This window comes from Lissotriton helveticus, chromosome 7 (genome assembly GCF_964261635.1).
Source record: "Lissotriton helveticus chromosome 7, aLisHel1.1, whole genome shotgun sequence".
Classification (NCBI taxonomy): domain Eukaryota; kingdom Metazoa; phylum Chordata; class Amphibia; order Caudata; family Salamandridae; genus Lissotriton; species Lissotriton helveticus.
In genome coordinates this window covers 432,603,284-432,628,345 of record NC_136068.1, presented here as the reverse complement: position 1 = coordinate 432,628,345, position 25,062 = coordinate 432,603,284, and the positions used below count along the sequence as shown (strand labels likewise).

Sequence of the window (25,062 nt, the reverse complement as noted above, 5' to 3'; positions counted from 1 at the left end):
CCAGGCGAGGCAGTACCCTAACAGAACACATAACTTGAAGTACCAATTAACTTTACATTTAAATGTAGTACCCCTAGAAGGGCAATTTTGCAAAGACATCTTGAGGCTGGCAACGCCACAGCAGTCAGCCAACAAACTGAAATAATACAGAAGCATAATCTACATTATCCCGGAACCATTGTGCAATCTGGAAGAAGAGACAATGCCGCTATGTTAACCAGTACCAAAACTGGAGAATAGTTCAGCACTTGCGTCAGAGCTGCAGTGTGGAGGGGAGGGCCCCCCACTCCTTGACCCCGCCCTATTGTTATTTTGTTTGTAAGTGTGGCAGAATTCCTGCGCCTCTGTTGGGGTGTCAAAGATGCGAGCACGGCCACCTATATCTACCTTCAACCTGGCAAGGTACAACATACCATAATTTAAACCCAGATTTCTAAGGGTGGCCTTCACCCCAATAAATTTCCGGAGGGCGTCTTGCACCATCACAGTGAAGTCTGGATAGAAGGATAGTTTAGAGCCCAGCCATGTGGTGTCTCCCCTTTCTCTAGCAAGGCGTAATACTTTCTTTCTTTCAAAAATCTTTATTTCGATCACATGATCATAAAAGATGCATAGTATTTGTACACAGTAAAAAATGATTAAACATAGTGTGATCCAATAATTAAGAACATTTTAAAAAGAAGGGAAGCATGGGGTACGATAAAAGCAGTAAAAATTTCCGGGGTACTGTTATGTAAGTCTTTTCAACGCTCGATTCCGGATGAACCACATGGAGGTCAAAAATTTTGAAAGGGCGAAAACCACAATGGGAGAGAGGTCTGACTTTAAAATTCTATAGGCAGGTTGAAAAGATCTGAAGCCCAAGTTTTTAAGTAGCGGGACTAGCCAGTATCTCCTACTCCTCTCGTAGCCCTTGCAGAAGAAGACGGCATGAACATCGTCTTCTTTCTGATGAGCACACACTGGGCAGAGTTCTGTGGTGGATCGTGATTGCCAGGACGCTGTGAATGAAGCTAGAGGGAGGCATCCATACCTCCACTGTAGAAATAATTTTCTCGTTAGTGTAGGGGAGATTGAGTCAAGAGCACTTTCAAGATGGTAAGAGTCTTTCGCTTTGAGGAACAAATGTGTCAAGGATCCTTCTCTCGTGGCATCAATGGCTTTTGTCAACATCAATTCATAGTATGCTCTCACGAGTACTTTCTTTGGAGTCTTTACACAAAAGTTTAGGGGATCCCTCCATAGTTCCGGGAAACCCATCTCCTCAAGCGTTGCCCTGACATAAATCATCCACGGAATTCGTTTGGCGTTCCTTAGCTCTAGAAATTCCTGTAATTCCTCTCTGTAGCTTGTAAGGTCTGGGCTACACCACAGGCGCCTCCAAAAAGTTAGCGGTTTGAGTCCCAGCTCTTCTGTTATAGATCGAATTCCCAGGTCTAGTCTGAGGGGGAGTAGTGGGGTGCTCTGAGGTAGAGAGACAACCTGTCTCAGGAATTTATTTTCAATTAGCTGTAATTTTGGGAGTTTGGAATGCCCCCACAATTCACCCCCATATGTGACACCCGCCCGGGCCTGGGTTTTGTAAATATGAATAATTGGGGATAGTGGGCGATAAGAAGATTTATTTGCCAGACGCATCGTGCCACCCGCCAACTGAGCCAGTTTGATGGTCACTTTGGTCTGGTGAGTCGTCCAAGTTAGATGTTCATTTAGAGTAATCCCAAGTATTCAATATTATGCACACGTTCTAATTGGACATTGTCCAGCCTGGGAGGGGCTCGGTTATGGGGGTTTGGATTTAAGATCATAAATTTAGTTTTTTGTGGGTTGATCTCCAATCCACGTTCGGAGCAAAACTCCAGAAAGCCATCCAAGATGCGTTGGATTCCCATAGGGGATTTAGACAGCAGCAGGGTGTCATCTGCAAACATAATTGCAGGCACCCTGCTGCCTGTCAACTTTGGGGCATCAGTGTTGGCAATCCTGTTTAGGTGGGCAACAACCCCGTTCACAAAGAGGCAAAACAGGGTCGGTGCGAGCACGCAGCCCTGTCTCACCCCTCTGCGAACGGGGAACCTTTCGGTTAGCTTGCCACCTTTGCCACACCTTACGCGGGCATAGTTGTTGCAATGGAGTCTCATCAGGATTGCCAAAATGTCCCCAGGGACGTTTAGCTCTTCCATGACCTTCCACAGCCTCGCTCTGGGTACCAAATCGAAGGCGGCACGTAAGTCTACAAAGATGGTATATAGACTGCCGCCCTCGATTACAGCTGTTCTCCAGTAGAGTAGATTTAACCTGAAGATTTGGTCTATGGTCGAGACACCCTGCCTAAAACCTGCCTGGTAGGGGGACAGGATGTCCATCTCTTCTATCCAGGCCTGTAAACGATTCAAGATCAGTCTACCAAAGAGTTTCTGGGATATGTCGATGAGACTAATAGGTCGATAGTTCGAGGGAAGCAGAGGGGATCCCTTTTTATAAATTGGAACCACCTCAGCTCCCCTCCAAGTATCGGGCACCTCCATTCCCCCCAAGATGGCATTGAATATCAGTGTAAGGTAAGGTGCCCATATCCCAGGTTCTTGTTTGAACAAGTCCCCTGGCACCCCGTCTAGTCCCGGGGCCTTCCCTGCAGCTAAACCTTTTATGGCATCCCTCACTTCTTTTTCATTAAAGGGAGCTCCAATGGCGCTGGATGTGTATGTTATTATGTCAGTGTTTTGATCCCCCCCTCCCTCCGCATACAAGGCTTCAAAATGACTTTGCCACACCAGAGGGGATATATTGGGCTCTATTGCGGAGGATAGGTCCTCCGTGCCATTCGCGACTATACGCCAAAATTTGCGGGAATCTCTAGTTGATAGTGCTTTGGTGAGATTTTCCCAATAGTCATGGTCCCATTCAGCCCGGGCGTTCTCCAGGAGAGTTTTATACGCTTTTCTCCTGGCACGGATTTCTTCTCTGTTAAGGCGTTCTTTTATGGCGTGTAGCAAGAGGGTTTTAGCTTCCCTACAGGTAGCGTTGTACCAGGACATCTTGGGCGTGGGACCTTTCCTTTTCCCTGAGGAAGAAAATAAGTCCTCTTCTAAGGAATTAATCATATTGGCATGTATTTGTGCAAGCTTATCTCTGCTAGCATTATCTTGGACCTCATTCCCTACCTGGAAGGCAATCTCCAAGAAGGGGATGATCCGTTCGTATAGCCGGGGTATCCTGTCTAGACTGTTGGCCAGTTTCTCCCACTTGACTTTCCTCCGATTGTTTTCTAGTAGGAGGCCCTCCTTGTCTTTGCCTGATCCGTGGGGTGTAACCTCACCCCGGGCAGGGAAAGAGTCAAATCCAGTGCGTTATGGTCACTGTCCATTCTTTCAGTGACTTGGAAGTCGACAATTGCTGGCCACATAAATAGTTTAATCATTATGTAGTCCAGTCTAGATTCACTGCCAGTTTTGTTATAGGTATATAGGCTGGGTATGTCTGATTTACAACGACCATTGCAGGCCCTTAGACCTAGATTAAGGGTAAAGGCAGTTATCTGCAGGGCCAGGGGAGTCCAAGCCCTCGGAGGAGGAGCCACCGTCTCTGGAATGAGCCAGCATGTGTCTTCCTCATGGGAGGGACCATCACGCAGTCCAGGCAGGGGTTTGTAATGACAGTTAAAATCCCCTCCTACCAGGCATGCGAGTTCAGATGGAATGTCTTCTAAAAGCCCTGCTAACTCGTCTATAGTACCTGATTCTTTGTGCATTGGTACTGGCCTTGAGTAAATATTGATAACTAGCAGCTTCGTGGAGTCAGGCCACTCAAGTAGAACAGCCAATAGGTCGTCCGAGGCGGTTTCTAGATAAGAGGCCTGACATCCTAGGTCCGTAGCTACCCATGTCGTGAGCCCCCCTGATGGCCTGCCCCTTCCCCCCCATTTGGCAGCTTTAAAGAAGGAGGCAAAGCCCGGGAAGGATATTTCCTCACGCGCCCAGGTCTCTTGAAAGAGAAGTATGTTTTTAGAGCTAATATAGGAGCCCCACTCTGTGCAGTCAATTTTACTAGCAAGGCCTGCCACATTCCAAGAGGTCACTATTATTTGTGCTAGAGCAGTAGTTGCTTGACCAGGAATGGCGGAGTTATTGAGGGTAAGCTCTATGGGCGCCTGTTGGATTGTAGGGGGATAATTCATGCCCGTAGGCTTATTGACAGTGGGTGTAATTAAATTCATCGTACCACAAACTTGACTAAGTTCAACTATGCTGGGTGAATCGGGAGATGTCCTACTCTCGCTCGAGGGAACTGCCATTAGAGCATTCCGCTCCTCAACCTCCTGTCAGTCCACTGTTTCTAGGCTGCTATATCTGTTGTGCGTAGCGAGATAGGCAGGGTAGTGTAATCTGTAAGGCCCAGGAATTCCTCTCATGTGGGCACCCCCCCCCCCCCCCCTCCTTCTCGGGACAGTTTCCCAGCCAGCCTCGTTCCCGTATGAAGAAAACTGTTCTAATGGTCTTCCCCTGTGTTGCTGATGGTCCAAACTCTCCCTGTAACAGTTTTCCCTACCCTCCAACAGCTCTTGGTGATACCCCCATCTGTAGTCCTCTGTATTGTAGAGATTGGAGGGGTAGAAAAATGAAAGAGGGAGTGGTTGAACGACGGTACCAGAGTCCTCATCGGGAGCCCAAGTACAAATGTACGCGGCAGTGTTCGGGTCTCTAAAAGTGACCAGAATACAGTCTCCCCCGATTGATTTCTCTGTATAGCCCACCCACGATACCCTCCTAGCCATAGAAATGTCACTTGTTGTTCCTCTCGGAAGTGGTCTATTTTCCGAGAGCCAATTAATGACTTTGTTCTTCAATGAAGTCATAGATTCGAAAGTGGAGTGGTTTAATTCCGGTACCCCTGCCAAAACTAGGGTGTAGGGTGCTACCTCAGGAGGGAGATTTATAGGCTTAGATCTACGTTTGGGGTTGAGTTTCTCTCTAGTCTGTGGTGGATTACCTTTGGTGTTAGTCGGTGGCAAGGCCTTATCTTTTACTGCCGAGTTTGTTTTTGGAGTGGCAGTCGCAGTTTGTGATGTTAAGGTAGGGGCCTTGTTGGCCTCAGGTAGTTGCATAGTATTGTTAGATATGGATTGAGTTGGTTTGGGATTTGTAAGGGGGGGCTTATTGTTTATTGCTGTGGGGGGTCCATTGCCCCTAGGGGGTTTAGGACACAACCCCTCTTTCGCTATCTTTGTCCCAATGTTATCAGTTTTCCTAGAGTCGGCCAATTGCACTGTGGCCTTTTCGATGGTGACTAATCTCGCTTCGATTTTGATCAGTCTAGCCTCGAGGGGACTTAGCAAGGACCTGAGGAGAGTGCCTATATCCTCTAGTGTAATGTCATCAGAGGTAGTATCTAGTTGCACATTATTAGTGGACTGTGATAGTGTGGTTTGATTGACAGTGCTTGGTGAAGTTGGCATTACTGATCTTTCTAGTATTGGTGCAGAAGTAGCCCCCTTCCCCCCTTTACCTCTAGGTTTTTTTGGTGTGGGTGCTTTGATCTTATCATCGTCTGTGTTTGGTGTATTCTGCTTCCTTTTTTTTGGTATGGCCTCCTCTCTAGTCCCCCATTTCTTTCTTTATTAGGTTCTGTAACTTTAGCTGCGACTGTGTTCTATGTTGGGAGCGGTTGGATGATTTGGGAATTAGGTAGAGCCATGAGGCTCATATCCTCAAGATCGCTCGGAACCTCGATGGTAAACTCTAGGTTATTAGTTGTGGGATTAGATAGTGAGCGGGTTACCTGGTCAATGCTGATACTAGTAGGTAAACCCGATCTATCTTCAGGTGTTCTAGCTTGAGCCATCGGGCCCATTGAAGATCTCCTTACCCAGTCTATTTCTTCTCCTTACCCAGTCTATTTCAAGGCGTAATACTGAATCCCGCTCTCAGAAGTTCATGACTCGGGCAATGATGGGTCTTGGTGGACAGCCAGGATTTGGCCGGGGACCGAGGGACCGATGTGCTCGCTCTATCACAAATCCCTTAGTGAAAGACTTCTTACCAAAAATGTCAGACAGCAATGTCTCTACAAATAAATTCTCCGGCCCATAGTTGCAGTCTCAGGGACCTCAAAAATGCGAATGTTATTGCGCCTGCTGCGTGCCTTGAGGTCTTCGTTCTTTATAGCTACTTCCTTAAGGATCAGTTCGGTACGCTCCAGACGCTTTAGAGACTGTGCTGTTCCGTCCTCGTTGTCCGAGATGCGGGCTTCGGCAATGTTCAAGCGTCTGTCATGTGCTTGGATTTTGGCCCCCATGTCCGCCAAGCTCTTGTCTAACGTGTCAAACCGCCAGTCTAGTGCTTTGAAGCCCGCCCTCATTTCCTGAAGCATCAACGCCGATAGCGCTGGGAGGCCATTCACATGCTCCACGCTCTGTGCACTCTCCGCCATTGTAGAGCAGTCTTGTCCGTAAGCTTTTCGAGGGCCAGGGTCTTCTGTTTAGGGTCTTTGCGGCCTATACCGTTGTGCGCACCTCGTGGTGAAATCGCAGCTTGGCCAATAGAACTATGACGAAGTCGCAACCTGAGGTAGTTCCCCAAAGGTAAGCCAGTAGTCTGCATCGTATCTTAGGAAGCAATGACATCAACTGTGTAAGCCACAGCTGGCCCAGAGTGTCAGCAAGGGAGTAAGACCAGGAGTTAGGTTAGGCTTGGTGCAGTAGGGGACTGAGGCAGTTCCCACAGGCGAGTCTGGCTGACCCCTCTGCGTCACGCGTCCCGGCTCTGGGACTGTGAGTAGCTCGCTGTGTAGGAGGCCGCAATCTGATGGTCTTGCAGCAGAGGAGTCAACAGATGGGCCACATGTTACTGTGTGTGCCAGAGAGCCAGATCAGGCCCAACACTCCTGGAGCTGTGTTCGTATGCCTGATGAGCAGAGGTAGCCAGTTGGGACATGAGGGGCGGGCGTGTCTGTGGTTACGGGCATCAGGAGCAGCGATGTAGTGACTTTGGTGTTTCTCAGCGGCAGGGAACAGCGTCCTGCGCAAACAGGCCTCATACACCTCAGGGATCCACACGATGGGGCAGGACCCCGGCAGCGGAGCAGCTTGGAAGCGGGGGAGAAGGGACCACGTCACCGGGCGGCCGGCCACAATGCGCCCGGGGCAAGCAAAGAGACACCCCCCCCACCGTCCTCCACGCTCCTACACCCTCAGAGGATCGCCTTTAAGTCACACAGCGGGGCCCTTTCCCCCGCGTGGCCCAGGTATGTGGCGGATGTATGTGCTTCTGAATGGGCGCGGTCTGCTGTCACCGCATCCTAGCCAAGACCTCTGCGCAGCATGGGGCAGGGGGAGTCACCACCGCCGCCCCGTGACCGGCACCAGTGCTGCAGCAACAGGCCCCCACTCACCGCCAGCAACACCAGGCACCGTCACGCCTCTCTGCCCTTTTGCAGCAGCAGGGGCCTGGGCAACGCTGTAGGAGAGTAGGATCTGCTTCCTATGGTTACCCCGACTTTTTTGCTGTGTTTCACTGGTTTATCAACTTTAGTCTGGCTGTGGCCCTGCTAATCAGGACCACAGCCTAGCTGTTCTCTCTCTAAATTGATTTCCTTACATTAGGTACACACCAGAATGGTTACTTGGTTACCCTTTTGAGTCCCTAGTATATGGTACCTTAGGTACTAAGGGCATAGGTACCCCAGAGGCCTACCAGGGCCTGAAGCGTGTATTATGCCACCCCTGGGCAGCCATCCAAAATGTCACCACAGGTCTGCACTTGCAGCCTGGGTAAGGTGGTGTAAGCACCCCTTACTTAGATATAGTATACCTATATCTACCTTTTAAAACAGACACATATGAATGTTGGATTTATAGAGCGCGTGGTTACCCTGGAGCGTCCCAGCGCTTACCACTGGGGAACCCGTCCTGGCTTTCCCTGTGAGATGGTCCCTTTACTGGGCATCCCAAAGGTGAAGCCAGGCATCCCCGGCGGTGGTGGGGCCGGAGTGGAGATTAAGCAAGCTATTGCCCAGAGTTGCAGCGTGGGACCCCATGGTTAGAGTGGCACAGAGGCGAGAATTATCGGGCCCGCTGACATTAGTCCTGCACCCGGCCGCGTGGGGAATTGAACCCTGGTCCCGGGCCGACCTCAGCCTCCGGGTCTGCCGCCTCTAACCGTTGAGCCACACTTCTCCATATACAACTATAAGTCACTCCTATGGCAGGCCTTGACAATCCTGAAGGCAGAGTGCTTGGTTTTGTGTGAGAGGGTGCCCTAGCATGAGCTGAGCCCCTCTGCAGCTTTCGGAATCCCTTCCTTATAGCTGTTCTGTGATATAGCTTTACCATATACTCTTAAGCGCATTATAATCCTCGCGGTTAATGCTAACTTTGGTTTGGTTTTATCAAAACATGTCGTGTTTGGTGCCAAACACTTTGGAATACTACCCCCCCCCCCGCCAGTTCTGGCGGCGGGGTTAGCATTGAACCCTTCTAGAGGAAGAAGACATGTACACACTTACTTTCACGGTAAGAGTTTAAAAGAGCCTCAGCATCACAAAATGGATGCTGCTGCCACAGACACGGGTCTGACTTCCTGCTGCTGGATGAAATTCCGGCAGGGGAGGCTTGGACAATAGGTTTCCAGTCCAGGGAGGTGCCAGCACCTCCCCAGACAGTCTTTAGTGTATTGGGACAGGGTGGGTACCTTTCAGTGAATGCTTTTGAGATACTGCCTGGGGCACACAAGGTGTCCCATGCATTTCCCAGTTCAAACCGGGGGCTGGGGCACTCAGCCCCAGCTCTGGTGCCAACTGGACAAAGGGGAAGGGGTGTAACCACCCCCTCCCCTGGACCTCCTGTAGGTGAGACCTTTAAGCTATCCAGCCCCTAAACTTGGTATAAGTATAGGGACCCAGTCACTAAGACTTTAGATTACCCTGGACGAAACTTTGAAACATAAATCTTGGACCTTCGACATTCCATATCGACTGGAAGACAGAAGAAATCTCCATTGGGGTCAAGGAGTGACTCCCCTGTTCAAACAGGCACCAAAGAAGCATCTTGCCGATCTGCATTTTCGAGGCTCCCGCCGGATCCCGAAGAATCTGCGACACAGGACATGAACTTCCAGTCATCTCCAAGGCTGACACGAGTCCCCAGAAAAGCTGAGACCTGTAGCTATCACAAGAGACGTGGGACCGGAATTCCTGGACATCCTACACATTTGTGGTGGAACTGACTTCCCGAGCTTTCCCGAAGTTGTGCATTGGGCTACTTGTAGTCCAGGCCCTGAGCACCTTTTGCATTGAAGATTGTGGGCCTTCACTCCACGATTGTTCCATGGGCCTGCTTTCAGCATTTCATCTCGAGGCTCCTTCGCGATACCTAGTCCGTCGACTGGTGGGTCCCCACAAAGGACAATCCTTTGTTTCTTGGGCTTCCCTGGTTGCTCAGATGTGCCCTGACTCCCCTCCAAAGGGTGAGTCGCTCAGACCATGCTGGTCTGCACCACAGGCAATCTTGTCATCTTGCGTGGGTTGCTGTTGCCAAGGCTTGTTGGGTCCAATCCAGATACCGACGCCGCAGCACACGACATCCTTCGTGGGACAGCGCGAATCCAGCTCCTGGTCGTCGTCGACGCCTCCTGGTCTTTGTGGCTGAAGAGTCAAGCTTCACCTGCAACACCTGAAAACACCCATCGGCTGGCATCTTCTCGCCATCCTGGTCACTGGCTAGTGACCCAGACTGTCCCCTCTGCTTTCAGGTTCTTCAGATCTCCAATACACCCTTGGATCCATCCGGACACTTTTCCTCTGGTCACCTGCAGCGCTTCTTTGCAGCTCTCCATTGGAATCGATGATGAAACCCGACACGAAAAGACACCTATGCACCCGGCTTTCCTGGGTGAGGTAACACGAGTACTTCGGTGCTCCCGTGGGTCTTGACTCTCGAAGTGACCAGTTCTGAAATGGTTTTACCGTAGTCCACTCCTAAGTGTCCTTATTCTTTAAAATTGTAACTTGAACTTTTGCCAAAGAAGTCATGGTGATTTGCGGCTGTGTTTAGACACTGCACGCGTCACCCGTGGGTTTCCTGCGTCCCTACTTTGGGTGGTTCCAGGTGGCCAAAGCGGTTCTACAGGCCCTAGGCCTTGCTTTTATCCCTCACGTGGTTCTTGTACCACTTTCTTAGTATATGGTTTGTGAGGCCCCTAGGTCAAAACGTATACTGTGCTAATTTACTGCGTGCTATTTAAGTTCTTGTATTGTACTTTTGCCTCTAGCCTCATAAAGAGACTAGAGGGGTTGTGTTTAGAATAAATACATATATATATATATATATATATGATATATACCTGGTGTGGCTCTCCTTTCATTTGATTATTCAAGGGATTATAACTAGTAAAACAAGCTGCTTTACATTAATTCAAGACTTAGCCTGAAGGCTGCTCTCCACAGCTACCACTAGGATAGCTTTCTATAAAGGTTGTCTTAAACCTACCATCAATAAGGGTCGTTTGGACTGGTGCAAGGTGCCCACTAGAATAGTGGACATCATATGCCAGGCCAACTTCTCACAGATGTGCCCTGCCTCTCAGTGCTATTCATGGAAACACCAATCCATAATAACAATTTACAACAGGAGCACTTAAAAACTGATCAGCAGTGAGAAAGTGCGCAGGGACGCTAAACCAGAAAAACAGAGTCAAAACTGGGAGGTCAGAAAGCAAAAACTCAGGGGAAACACGCCAAAAGATGCCAAGTCAAATACATATGCGGCAATTTCATATCAGCAAATGATGAAGATGGAGGAAATCTAACTTAGGCCATATTGACTTTGCATAGGTTGCATACATGAATGAAGAAAGAAGGGGGCGCTCCAGATTAGTGGTTCACTGGCTGATTTGATTGGGTGCAGTCCTGGATGTCGAGGTTGTCTAAGGCCTTGTTGCCTATAATAGTTCTATTGCTATTGATGTGCCTAGTATTTCAGGTTATCTTAGCATGTTGCAAGAGGGTTACAGCTAAAGTGGGAGGTATGTTTCCTATAATAAGAAATAAGGAGATGTACAATACAGAATTGGAAGAAATTTACTGGGGTAGAACGTAAGTAGTCGAAGAATCGACTAGAGAGGGAAATGAAAGGAATAAAAACCCTAATTTAGATTTAAGCCCTAATTATTCTGTTCATTATTCTGTTTTATCTATCACTTGTCCACAAACTGTGAAATATTATCATGTAAAGAAAGAAAAACAGTATAATACAGTTTAAATGTGTGGTTACAGGTGCATGTTTAAGTTGCACATTTTATCTGGTAATAACTTACAGTCAGCTTAAAAAAAAAGGTCTAAATGCGGTCTGACTTGTGTTTTTTCTTCACATTGTATGCTTCCTGTGAAACTTCCTGACGTGAATATGTAACAGGAAATTTGGAGCAGCAAGAATGTTTCAATTGTAGCCTGTAAGTGTGGCGCGAGAAGTCACTAACACAGGAAAAAGCTGCTCTTAAAATAAATGTATGTAATCTGGGTGGGATATAATGGAAAAGCAGGAAGATTTTTCTATTGTTTACATTGTATTACACATGGATTTATGGCAAAATTAGTATTATAAGACTAGATTCGCAGCATGTGTAATTTGAGACTGACTTGTGTTTCTCTAATAGTACGGGTCGCTCTCCCAGCTGTACTAGTCTGCAGTGATGGATCCTCCATGGGGGCGTTTGGGCGCTGCCCCACTGCTTTCTCGCCGTGCGAAAAGGCAGAAACAAATAGTAGAGAACTACCATTTGTTTCTGCCTTCTCGCACGGCAAGAAAGCAGAAGTTCCTGCTTGAGAGAGTGGGAGGGGCTACTCGAGGGCAGGGGGGAGTGGCTTTCCCCACTGTTGTTAATACTGTCTGTTTGGGCAGCCTGAGAGGCTGTCCTAACAGACAGTATTAACTGTATTAATAACAGCGGGCAAGCCGCTCCCCCCTGCCCTCGAGAAACCCCTCCCACTCTCCCTGTTCTCTGTATGCTGCAGCATACAGAGAAATGACGTGGTGTTGGGGCAGCCGGCCGAACCAATCACAGCGCTCTGCTGAGGTGGAGGGGAGGGAGGCTGGCTGGCTTACTGTGTGACAACGAATTCAACAACAGGACGTCTGGAGTCGGAGCTAACTTGAAGGCGGGAAGCGGAAGGTAAGGTAAGTTAAGTTTATTGACTTTGCAGGTGACTGACATCTTTTATTCTTACGTTACCCGGCTTGTAGAGTTGAGTAGGAGCAGTTGCACGTCTGTGCTATGAAGGGGGGTGGTGGCAGGTGTACTCTAGGCTTGTGCGCCGATATGTACAATTAGGTGGTGCGGCCGGCCCTTACTGCAGACTGGCAGCAGTTGCACTTTTTGGGCCTGTAATTCACATGGGAGTCGGGCTGTGAGAGGTGTCTCATGTACTGCGTGAGGGTGAGGGTGAGGCTGAGACCCAGGGGCGGCTCTTGTCATTCAGGGCAGCACAGGGCCCCGAAGACCAGCTCTGCTGAGAGAGTCGAGCACTGAATACTGGCAAACCCACCAACCACTGGAGGAGTTCTTCTGCGTCGCACCTCAGGGCTGAGAGCGGAGAGATGGTAAACTTTCAAACGGCACGAATGATCCACAGCCATTAAAACAAAGTGTCACTCCTGCCTTCCTTTCCAAAGGGGCTACTTCCAAGCCAGGAAGTTCATTGCTCTGTTTTATAATGCGTGCAGGTCTTAGGCCCTGGAGTGCTGGGCAAAGGAAATAATAATAGAACTTGCCGTGTTTATCTGCTGCCACAGCAGTGCCAGATATCCACGGAAGCGAAGACAGCGGAATGAGTTAGGGTCGCATTTGCAATATAATCTAGAGCGTGTTTTTTGCCAGTCTTGGAAATCTGTCATTTTTTAACTGAACTCTTGGAGCCCTGGTTAACTGGGCTCCAACATTTAGATGTAGGGGAAAGACGGGCAGGAAAGCGCCTTATAAATTTGCGTGCTGAATTTATTCTAGTACATGAACTTCTACATTTACAGAAAGAACAGATGATGCCTGTGAGTCTAAAAGGTTAGAAGATAGGTATTAGGCTAACACTAGAACTGTCACGAAGTACGGGAGTACTTTAATGTAGTGCTCTATCTGAGTGATTGCACTCTCCTAAACTCCGTCCCTCCGTGCGTATAGGCAGATTCTGCTGCTCTGAGGGCAGGAGGAGGCTGTGTTTATCTTTACATGTCATATGCTACGACACAAATAATTTCTGACAATGTGATTGTTTGTGTGCTAGCAAACAGTAGCGTAGTCCATTAAATTCCGTTTCAGGCCTCTGCCTGCACGAGTTTATTCCAGCAGGAGCTGAGCTCTGCAGTCTGCACTCAACTCAAGAAGGGAAGAAGTTTCAGCAGCTGCTCACTTTTGCACAGAAAGAAAGATGTGAGCCTTAAGGCAGTTCAGGTAGACTGGCTTCCCTCCCCTCAATTGGGTAGTAAAGGACAGCCATAATTGGGAAATAATGCCCCCCCCCCCACCCTTTTCGACCCTGGGCCCTGATCCTATTGTATGTGCTACACTATTGCTTGCCAATGCACTGCTCCCACCCTAATCCCATGGGTGGGTTACACGGTTTGGTGCTGTAGTGAATTCCATGTTACATTCCTTCTTATTTTATGGTTTAATATTAATTCATGTCATTCTATTCTCTTTGCAAGTATTTCTATTTTATTTTATGAGTTCTCATACTATAGCAATATTGTTACATTCCTGGACACCATGTTTGTTCATTAAGTCTTCTCACATCGCTTGCTACATAAGTCATGCCCAAATTTTACGCCCTACCACTTTCAATTGTCACCAGCCGCCACTGCTAGTCTGGCATATGCAATAAACCTGTTTGTACTCCTTTTGTTGCAGATGTGGTGATTGAATGATTTTCATTGCTTAAAGGATTTTTTCCCAACAGGTATTCTGTTCCAAATGTATTAACAACATTTATCTTGAATTGTGCACCAATTACTTGAAGAACCCTAATCTTATTGTAACAGTTTTAAAATGTGGTTATGCTGAGACCAATGTCACTGGCTCAGGGTACTTTAAAATGCACTATTCCCGCATATTATCCAGAAGAAATGCTTGCATTGCGTATTGTACCACTACTAACTAGAGAGGATATCCAGATTATTTTATTCACTTGGGTTTACATGTACTTTGAATTAAACCCATTTTAGGGATTACGGTGGATAAAGAATAAATCCACGGTACTACCACATCCAGGGATTTCAGAAACTCGCGTTAGGAAGAAATAAAGGGTATCTAAGTGGCTCAACTTTCTTTGTAAATCTATTTTAGAAACTGGTTTTAATAAATGTCAGTGCAGTAACATAATCGAATGGATTACTGTGCAGCACTTGCAAACATAACGAAAAGTTTTATCACAAGAGCATTTGTTTGATTACTCAGCTCACGTTAGGCTTAACAAGGGCCCAAAAAACTCCTCGACTCCCACTATTATTTGCTGGGTCACACCTTATTCAAAGTTCGCAGTTTTGCTCCCGACTGAACTTTAGTGCTGGGCTGCTCAAGTAATGGCTTCAGCGGCTCTTATAACAAGATGTTTAGAAACTCACCGCCGGCCCTCTAAAATTCCCCACACAAGCGCTCTGACACCTTCGGGTAAAGTCCGCGCTATATAAAAATGCATAAATAAATAAATAAATACCCGATTTGGACTGCTGCGCTCAAACCCGGAAGTGCCATGGAGTTCTGTGTGCGCCGCTCTTGCTCCTCTCTATGGTTTGGAGGTTAACTGGTGCGCACTCTTTCATTGCCAGCGTAGGAGTCGTGGAACGCAGTCTCGCGGTGTGAGCTGAGCCAGGGCAGCTGGCGACCCCTACTCGTGTTGCAACTATGCAGGGAGAGAACTGGAGAAGGCACTCCGACTCCGACTGGGAGGGTGAGTTGGGGGAGGCGCCTGGATCTTCAGGAACGACGCAAACGAGATCAGGCAGGACACAGTAGAGGTGGCAGAATAAAACCACCTAATGTATTTTGGAAAGGCACTGCAGGAACAGTGTGGGCGAAACTGTTTACATTTCGTAGATGGGTACTTATGAGAGAGAAAGCAGGCACCTGGGAAAGTCTGGAGAGTAGGAATTTGACTGTACTGTTAGGAAAATTGGGACCGATAGAAGAGCTTGAAACAGTAGGGAATGCAGAAATGTATGGTAGAAAAACAGGGAGTTATGAAGTGTCACGACAATGAGCTGCGCTCAGTGGTTGTGTCCATACAGAAGAGCTATATTTTCTGCTTCTGCTATTGTTGTATTGAGTCAGCAGAACTCTCCATATGTGGTAACAGTGTCCTAGAGATAACAAGACCATGGGAACAGTCCAGCCCGAACTGCCAAGCCAGGTCCTTCCTGAATCAGCAACAAGCATCCTAAGTCCGGTTTCGGGGTTTCACCCCTCATCAGCCAGGATAGCTTGAATCCAGTGGCACAGTGAGTCCGGCACCCACGTCTGGGCATATCCGGTGCACTTAGGGCGAGAAAGCAAAATACATACAATTGATGTTCAGAATGCAAAACAAATCAAAACATTCATCCCCAGTCAAGAGATCTGGGTTAAATCCATGATTCTTTTGCTCACTATGCCACCTCAGTTTAGAACTGGCCATGATCATGCATCTTTCAAAGGGCACATCATCCTCCACCCACAAGGAATCCTCAGCTCCCAGTCTTCACTGCTCACATGCAGAAGTGTAGGTAAATATCGAAAATGCCCTGAAACCGTTTCCAGGATACTTGCTTGTTGTCCAGGGAAGACCTGGCTTGGCAGTTTGGGCTGGGCTGTTCCCATGAGGCACAGGGTCAAGACTGATTTGCATATAGCTGGGTCTCAACTGGGGTGGCGAAGTGAGCTCAAGAACGATGATGGATTCAACCCAGATCAGTTTCCATTACTTGTTACAATCGTTTTTACTTCTGATACTTTTACCGTTAAAACATGCCTCTCTGTTACCTATTACATTTGCCTGTGTGGAAAACATTTCATGTCTAGCTATCATCCTCCTACCTCTGGGCCATCGTCCCACAAGTTTTTGTTACTTTGAACTCTTATGGTGACTTAAGGAAGGAAACAGCATTTGATCACTTTTTAAGGGTATGTTAAGCTACACTGTGTACGAGTGAAATCAGCCAATAGGACCAAAATTGAAATGTACCCCAGCACTTTGGTCTTTTACCACGTAAAATCATTCAATCAACCATGTTGCAAGTGGGCATTAAATAGATTCTGAGCTACATGGGTTAAATCTGGTGTGCTATGAGATGAAGATCCCATTGTATAAGTATTAACATTTTACAATAGGCCTGAACTTGCTTAGTTCAGAATACAGAACAATTATCGGGGGGGCGGCGGGGGGCAGAGGTTCACAAAAATAGGATCGTGTTTGAAACCTTATGTGGATCAATCAGCTTTAAATAACTTAGAAATATCAGACTCTCGGACAGACCAGGTCTGCTTTGCTCGGAGACAGTAGAGTTTTGAATGAAAGGAAACTGCCAATGAAATAAAGGGTTTCAATTATTGTTGGAAGGTAAATGAACATTTGTTTAAGGAATACTACCTTCTTCTACACTGATTGGAGGTGGGGAGCGGGTTGCAAACAAAACAATGGCTGCCCTGCACGCTCCTCCATATCTGCAGCACTGAGTATAATGACACTTGTACCCCCCACCCCTCCATTCTTTCTTGAAAGACCTCCCTGGGTTGGACATTCAATTATTGTGCTTCTATGTGATTGTTGAGTCGTGTGCTCTATCACCCCACACCACCTCCCCGAGAAGCATGTGTCTGTTCACCATCACAACCATTAAGAGTCAAGTGCTAAAGGGGTTGTATGTGGCCTAGTTTGTAGAGCCATAGTAGATCAGAACCTGTGACATCAGACACAAACAACCTCAAACCATACGGTTGAGGCCCAGTGGGTCCTTCTTTCGCCCTGGCTCCCACTCCCCAAACATGGTCTGAGAGGAAGTCACAGTCAGGCGAGAGGCCTGTACACATAGACGGATGAGACGAGGGCAAGGCAGAGGAACAGAATTAAGGAGAATATAATATTTCACCTGATGGAATGGTGAAAATCCTAGAACCAATGGTTTGTTTTTTTCTGTTGAAGCAATGATGCATTCTGTGAAGAGATTCATTTGTAATGACAAATGCCTGCAACTTAAAGCTACATTTTCAAGTGTTATGTGCATATGTAATATTAAAAAGTACAAGCCCGCTAAACATTCATCAAGTCTCTGTTGCCTTATATTTCCTACAGTGAGATTAAAATGCTGGTTATAGACTGAACTCCACATACATTATTTTAAAAAGTGTAAGAACTTGGGGTGGGTGACTACCACTGCAAGGATAATCACAACCCTTGTCACGGTGAACCCTTAAAATTACTAAATCAACTTTAGCTCTACCCCTTTGCTATCTCACAGAGCAGAAAGCCTTAACTTAGGGCATTATATAAAGTATATGCAGTACCAAAACAGCAATAAAGTCAAAATGCAAAACTATTAAAATCGCAAACGGCATTATAAAAAAAAATGAAATGTAATAAGCAAAATGACAAAAATCCAATTAGGTTAACCGGAGAAATGCCTTTCTAAGTAGGAATAGTGCCAGGAAGCTCAAAGTGCCAATGATAGTCAATGGTCCCGGTAGACAAGGTGCAATTTGAGGCTGACTGCTATGAAGCGCTGCTCGCGTTCACCCTGGTCAAAGACTTTACCTTCTGGCTTATTAGTTTGATCCACCACAGAAAGATGCTTCTAAAGCCCCAACTCGACCTCAAGGGAGGCACTTAAAGACACACAGACAGAGCTTGTTGTATCCATGTTGCTTTAACAGGAGCAAAGCCTTATGGCCTTGAAAGTCCACACTTGGTCCTGTGCACAAGTGGGGGTAGGTTTAGTCCCTCAGGGCTACTCTAAGGTCACTCACAGCACATCCAGCCATCTTCTATTCTTCGTCAGGTCCAAAAGGGTTCAGAAGGCTTATTGGGCTGACTAGATTCGGTCAAGAATCTACCATCTCTTGGAGTCAAACCATTTTTAAGGGTATATTTATTGTATTTTTTGTAATGCTCACAATCACTTTATATACAATTACGTTATCAGTATTTACTTGGAGTAAAAGAAAGGGAGTTTTGTTTTATAATTATTATGGAATTGACAATATGAATTATTAAAGTAAGACATTAAGATGCTGAAAATCCAACATGACACTCAAATGAAGTTTTGATGAAACTTGAATTCCGATGGGACACAGGTTACTACTGTTTAATGTATGAATAAACAGTTTGTAACTAAGAATACAAGAGATAAGCACAGTGTTTAATATTTGGGAGCATAAGGGAGGATATTAACTGATAGTTGGCATGGGCAGGGTTTAAATGAACTTGGTATATGTGAAGTATGATTTGGAGGTTTGAATTTTAACCATTTGCTTTGGGCCGTGCGGTGAATGCCATCTTATAGGTCATGATTGAGATTGTTTATTATCTTTTCTTTTAACTCTATTAAGGTGTGTGCATTTTCAATGTGTATGTGCCTTTATTGACTCAGCTCAAACAGTTAAAATAAACTGAAATTGAAACATTGCCTATGTACTGTCAAAACAGTGTGTTGCAAAAACTCTAATAGCGTGATTTCTGATTGTTGGTGCCTGTCTCTATTTTTTTTGTCCCAGTCCAACCCTGGTTATGCCATAATATGGTATCAATATTTGAACAGTAGCACACGTGTGCCACTGTAATATCACCCTGGTTGAAGGCAGGGTGCCAATGCATCAATTTGAAATAGTCCCTCTAGCTGCAGCTAACTCTGAATAACAGGCTGAAACTGAGGAATACCAGAAAGTGCTGTTGTGAGAAAAGAATGGCAGGGAGGGCTTAGAGCAGAGTTGGAAATATTGGTGGGTGCTGAAACGGGTAAAATATGAAAAGCGGATAAAAGTGAGTGATGTCAGTAGATGGAGAGAAATAGCAGTGTGCTATTGGTAGAGAAATTACCTAGACACTGACGCCGGGACTGCATAAAATATATGTAAATGTTTAAATCAATCTAAGTGTGTATACCATTCCAATGAGAAAAGTGAACCGTAATAAGAATAATTACCAATAAATGGGTCAGACTATTTTGAAAATGTCCATCCGTCACTATTGAGCTAAGGGAGTACCCTGTGTATGCTCAGGTGTGACTGTCCCCGTACCATAGGAACTGAAATTGCACCTCAAGATGAAGCCCAACATGGCCAAAATGTGAGAGGTTTCACTATTTATTTATTTATTGAAAGTTTTCTATAGCGCGAACAAGACCCTTGGGTATCCGAGCGCTTAACATAACACGAAATAGATTAGAGACACGTCTATATAATATATGATATGACAGTAGAGAAATTAGTTGGGTGTACTTCCTCCAACGCTAGATGAAAGGAAGATAACGAGGATAAAAAATAGAGAGAGTACAGTACATGGTTAAACAAACTAATATACAATGTTCTGTGGTAGGATAGGGAAATAGTTATATTATATAAGATGTACGGGTCTTCCGTATATGAATGTTTTTAATGACTTTCCCATAGTCCTCTGTTTTTCAGACCCAGAATTAGTATAGCGTCGACCGCTGGTATCCAAATAGTGTTGGTGATTTCCTATTTACTTCCCGTATGTTTGTAGATTAGTCACCTCTATGTCACGGCTTAGATGATGAATTGTTTGTTTATGGAAGGAACTTACTCATGAGAAAGATCTTAGTTTTCCTCTTAAATGTTGCGGTGTTCGGAATTTTTCTAATGTTTGGGGAGAGAGAGTTCCAGATTCTGGGGCCGTTCATGAGAACTCTGTGTCATAGGTTTTTTTCTTCTTGAAGATGGGTGGTCTCAGCATCAGTTCTTTGGCCCTCCTGGCCGGTCTCTTTCCATCCGATATTTCAATTTTCTGAGCAAGGTATCTAGTTGTGTTAAAATTAATCGCTTTGTGGGTAATACATGCCATTTTTAGCTGTATACTAGCTTCGTAATTTAACGCTTTCAGGTGTGGGGATATATGGTCAAATTTCCTCGTTCCTGTGATAAGTCTTGCTGCTGCATTGAGGCAAGCTTTTAATGGTGCTGTGGAAATTTTTGGTAGTCCTGCTAACGTTGTACACCCATATTCAATCCTCGAGATAACCAGTGATTGTACTGCTAGTTTTAGATCCGTCTCAGTTAAAAATGATTTCATTTTTCTTAAGTAGTTCAGATGAAAATGGGCGTTTTTTGTCATTGCTTTGATGTTAGCTTTCATGTCTAGGTTCTCATCCAGTGTGATTCCAAGTGATTTCGCTGAATCAACTAGAGTGGGGGTGCAATTTAAAGCTGTGATCATTTTCGACCATTCCTTCCCTTCCAATTGGTTCTTTTGTGGCGAGATAAGTAACCATTCTGTTTTATATGCGTTTAGCTTCAGATGATTGATAGTTAGCCGTTTTAGCGTCATTTTGAGGACCTCATTCAATAAGATGATGTCTTCCAGGGCCGCAATCTTGATGTAGATCTTCGTGTCATAAGCGTACATGTGGTAAGATATTCTAGAATTTCGCAGAATTTCTGTAAGGGGTTTCGATGTACAAATTAAACAGTGATGGAGATAGTGTAGATCCTTGAGGTACTCCAATTGTGTTTGGGCATGAAGGTGAGAGTGATTGGTTGACCAGGAATCTCTGACTTCAATTCTGTAGGAAGGATTCAAACCGTCACAGCACTTTACCAGATATTCCCATCCTGCCCTGCAGTCTGTTCAGTAATTTTTCATGGTTAACTGTATCAAATGCAGATGATAAGTCAAGGCGGATGAGTAGACAAGATCGGTTTTGATCTCGTGCCTGAAGTGCATCATCGACAATGTGTAGGATTGCCGTTTCTGTGCTGTGACCTACTCTAAATCCTGATTGGCAGTCATCTAATAGTGAGAAATTGTCGATGTGTTGGCTCAGCTGATTCTGTACACATTTCTCTATTAATTTGGCAAGAAGTGGGATGTTGGTCACTGGGCGATAGTTGTTTGGATCTGCTGGGTCCACTGTAGGTCTTTTGATGATCGGTGCTACTTGACCTGTTTTAGGCATTCTGGAAGGATCCCCTGGGAAAGAGAGGCGTTTACAATTTCTGTCCAAATAGGGATCAAGATATGGCTGATTTCTTTTAGGCATTTTGATGGTAGTGGGTCGTTATAGTGATTGTTAGGTTTGATGTCAGATAGCGTTTTAGCAATGTTGTACGGGTTCAATAATTTGAAGGTGTCCCAGTGTGCCTTGTTTTTTATCAAATTGTCCACATCTTTTGATGTAGTGTTGTAACATGATTGTGTGTGACAGTCAGGGTTGTCTGCTGCCATCTTGAGTTCTCTTTCCAGCTTGTTGGCTTTGTCGGTGAAAAAGTTTGAAAATTCTTTGCGGCTTAGTTGCGTTTTAGTGACTTCTAGGGCAAATTTGGCTTGCTTGTTTGATTGTTGTTTTATGATCTCAAATAGTTTCCGTGGTCTGTTTTTGGCGTTATCTAGTTCTATTCTAATAAACTCCTTTTTCGAGTTGAGGATCTTTTTGTTGTATTAATTTCTGATTCTTCTGAGGGATTTCAGCTCAGGGGATGATGGGTGTTGTCTCCATTTTCTTTCCGCAAGTCTCCATTTTCGCCTGTCTTCATTCAATGACCCATTGAACCATGGGTTTTAATCCTTCTCTGTAACTCTTTTCAATTTTAGCGGTATGGTGGCGTTGACAATTTTCGTTACTGAAGTAGTGTAGTGGTTCGTTAGCTCATCCACATTCTGCACTTTGAGAGGTAGGTTTAGGTCTTTCTTGCATCTTTCAATTAGTAGTTCCATGTTCGAGTCTCTGGTATCACGCCTCCATCTTTTGATTTTGATAAGTTGTGAGGTCTATATCTTCATCATGTAGATATCAGGAAGGTTATGGCATGGTGATCTGACCAGTCGCAAGGCTCTATTGCGAGGATTGAGATATTCTCGTTTTTAGAGATTATCCAGTCCAATGTTGCTCCTTTCGAATGTGTTGGTTGTAGACATGCTTGGGATAAGTTTAGTTCGGTTTAGAAGTCTTTCAGAGTGTTGACCTGTTTGTCGTTGTTGTCGTGCCAGTGGAGATTAAAATCACCTAAAAATATGTTATTAGCATCAGTGTTAGTGTTAGCCGTGATTATCTCCATTAACTGGTCAATGAAGGCCATATTGTTTCCCGGTGGGTGATATAGGGCATGTAGGTTGCAACTTGGTTTGTTAGCTGATCTTATATTGATACCTAGATATTCGCATGTCTCTAGCGGGTCGGATTGTATTTGGCTAATTTCTAAATCTGATCTGTGTATGCAGGCTACCCCGCCCCCTATCTTTTTTTGCCTATCCAGTCTCACAATGTTTTAATGAGGGGGCACCAGAAGGTCCATGACTGGGGACGACGATTCAGATAACAATCCTCACGGAAACATGGCTATGTCTAGTTCCTGGTTAATAATGATGTTGGCTATGTCAGACGCATGTTTAGCTGCTAATCGACAGTTGAGCAGTAGGCATTTAAAAAACTTTTCTGTTCTACGTGGGTTCATATTTTGCGATTCGGTGATTAGTTGGACTTGTTGTAGGTTGTTGAGATTGGGTTTCCTTCCATTCAGCTTAGATATTCTGTTGGTGTCTATCGGAACTATTTTGATTTCCTCTCCTCTAATGCGGTCTGTAGGCTCATAATCCCGGAGTAGGGATAAGGTCTCTTCTTCAGTTATATATTTCTGATTCCTATCTGGTCTATTTTGTCTGTATGAAAGTGGCATCGCCTTCTTCTTGCTCTTGCATTGACACGTATATAGTAGTTCTTGGATGTGCTCGACTTCTGTGTGAGTGTTTTCCGTGATATCCCGTAGTCTTTCTATTCCATTAAGGGTGCTTAGTAAACCCTGTGACAGGTTGCTCATTTGTGTTTGGAGCTCTGTGATCTTTCTAATGATAAGATTGTTATATTTCATATGGGTACCCTGATATAAGTCCAGGGAACATCGTACACTTTCCCTACATCGTCACCCCGTCATTTCATATGAACAAGCCTTATAAGGACATAACTCCAAATAAGGACAGACTGCCTTGTATGGACATAACACCTTATACGGACTGTAGCCTTTTATGGACTAAACCTTTCACCTAGTTCCATGCAGAGGGTGGGTTTTTTCCAGTCGATATTGCTAAGACGTCATCCTTAGCACATATGTATAATTTATGAGTACACTCTACAGGAGGTCCACTTCACCTCTCCCATCGACACACAAGGTTTAATCCCCAACGTCATCCTCATACTAAACAAAGAGGAAAATACACACATAGACTGTATAAATACAGCACCTCTTGCTATCGATAAGCAGGAGGGAACCGAGACTTCAAGGCCGACACACTGACTAGAGCCGCTGCAGCTCCGACATGCCATCGCTCCAGCTGACAGTGGTCTGACGATCCCTTGTCGGGTGTCCAACTCAAGTCCAGGACGAAGTCCCACACTCTCACTATTCAGGTAAGGGGGTTCGACTAAATCCTAGTTGGATTCTTGGCGCTTAGGCTCTTTCGTACCTACTCACATGCTAGGTACACTTGGGTACATCTAGACCGGCATCTTAGGAGTATGCACTTTATTTCGTATGTGTGCATGACTATTACAAAATGGTAGAACAATACTATTTCTTCTTATTCACTCTACTGCTGGTTCTACATCTCTGCTACTGTATTACAATTGTAGCAGCACACTTATTTTACATGAGAAGAACTATGGTGCAATTATTGTAAACAGGCTCAACTGTTTCTTCTGTGTATTTCTCTGAGAGCAAAACAAGCAAGCACGAGTGACTGGGGGAAAGTAGTATATTGTTTCCACGAGTCTGAGGTTATTATGTTCTGAAGTTGCACAAACTAATCTCTCTGATAACAGGAGATTCTTGTAGCACTGCGAGCTAGCTAATCCGAAAACATAGGCTGACATATTCGGTGGGGGTGTACAGACTCAGTTTGCCACCAAGCCACAGTATATATTATCCGCAAACAGTGTAGGTCCTGTATGAAAGGGTACTATCGGAACTACACTGCAAGATCAGCCATTTACTCTGGATCTGAGACCCACAGTACATGAGATTTAAAGAATCACACAGGCGCAACCTAATTGGTCATGACCTACTGGGTCGGAATTATTACCGGTTTAGAGATCTAAGCACATACTTTGCTTTTAGCAGCCCTAAAGAAGTCAAGGGTTTTACAACCCAACAATTAAAGAACTTTTTTTGCTTTCTTTAAAAGACATACCTGGTATCACCTTGGATTGAACTCTGGGTAATTTCTGGGATATTATTTTTTCTTTTCTAGCTAGGCTTAGTATTGACTTTTAGTATGCTTATCAATGGACACTTTCTTCAACAAGGTTCAAAAGACGAAAAAGGTCAACATCCTACTGAAGCCACATCCATCATTACATCGTGAACAAAGAGACTTGTCATCAGTAAACATAATAGCTGTTCCTATACCCGATGGTCTAGTATGGGACAAGGTTGATTTCAACATATTCGGACCGACCGAACTTTTAAAAATGAATCATGTATTTAAAATCTCATTAAGTGATTTCATTACCTTCAATACGTTTTCTGATGATTGGGACACTGAAACTGTAAATAACATGTTGTCTGATTTAGAGAAAACTGCTTCATTTTCTATTAATAAAATGTTAGAGGGTTCTTCAGACTATGACAAATTGTACTGTTATCAACATTTTGGTCATCATTTCCTGCACAAATCCATTTCACCTAGGAGTGTATTAGAGTACAATCAGTGGGAACATTGCCCAACACCACCAAAAATTAGTTTGCACAAAAACCTGCATACTTTTAGGGTTTAACACCACAGAGCCAGCCTCATTTTATTATAAGGTTGTACCAAAATCAGCACTGAAAATTATGTTGACAAACACCAAACAGATTTACTCTGCTTCCTTTATGGCCCAATTGT

General features: G+C 45.2%; 1 protein-coding gene and 1 long non-coding RNA gene across 5 annotated transcripts in view; one reads left to right on the top strand and one right to left on the bottom strand.

The window, feature by feature from the left end:
• Nucleotides 1-14,818, bottom strand: part of LOC144768554 (uncharacterized) — a 63,076-nt gene extending 48,258 nt beyond the window's left edge. For 2 of the 3 annotated variants that reach the window (XR_013598569.1, XR_013598568.1), the window contains exon 1: nt 14,606-14,653. This is a non-coding gene — a long non-coding RNA (uncharacterized LOC144768554). Of the gene's footprint in view, nt 1-14,605; nt 14,654-14,697 lie in introns of those variants that run through there. The other variant, XR_013598570.1, reaches the window with a different exon arrangement.
• CLN3 (CLN3 lysosomal/endosomal transmembrane protein, battenin) overlaps nt 14,792-25,062 on the top strand; it is a 1,158,832-nt gene continuing 1,148,561 nt past the window's right edge. Inside the window, exon 1 of one of the 2 annotated variants that reach the window (XM_078652328.1) lies at nt 14,792-14,931. In XM_078652328.1, the coding sequence (XP_078508454.1) occupies nt 14,886-14,931 (46 nt within the window). In that variant the 5' untranslated portion in view covers nt 14,792-14,885. The remainder of the gene's footprint in view (nt 14,932-25,062) is intronic. The other variant, XM_078652329.1, reaches the window with a different exon arrangement.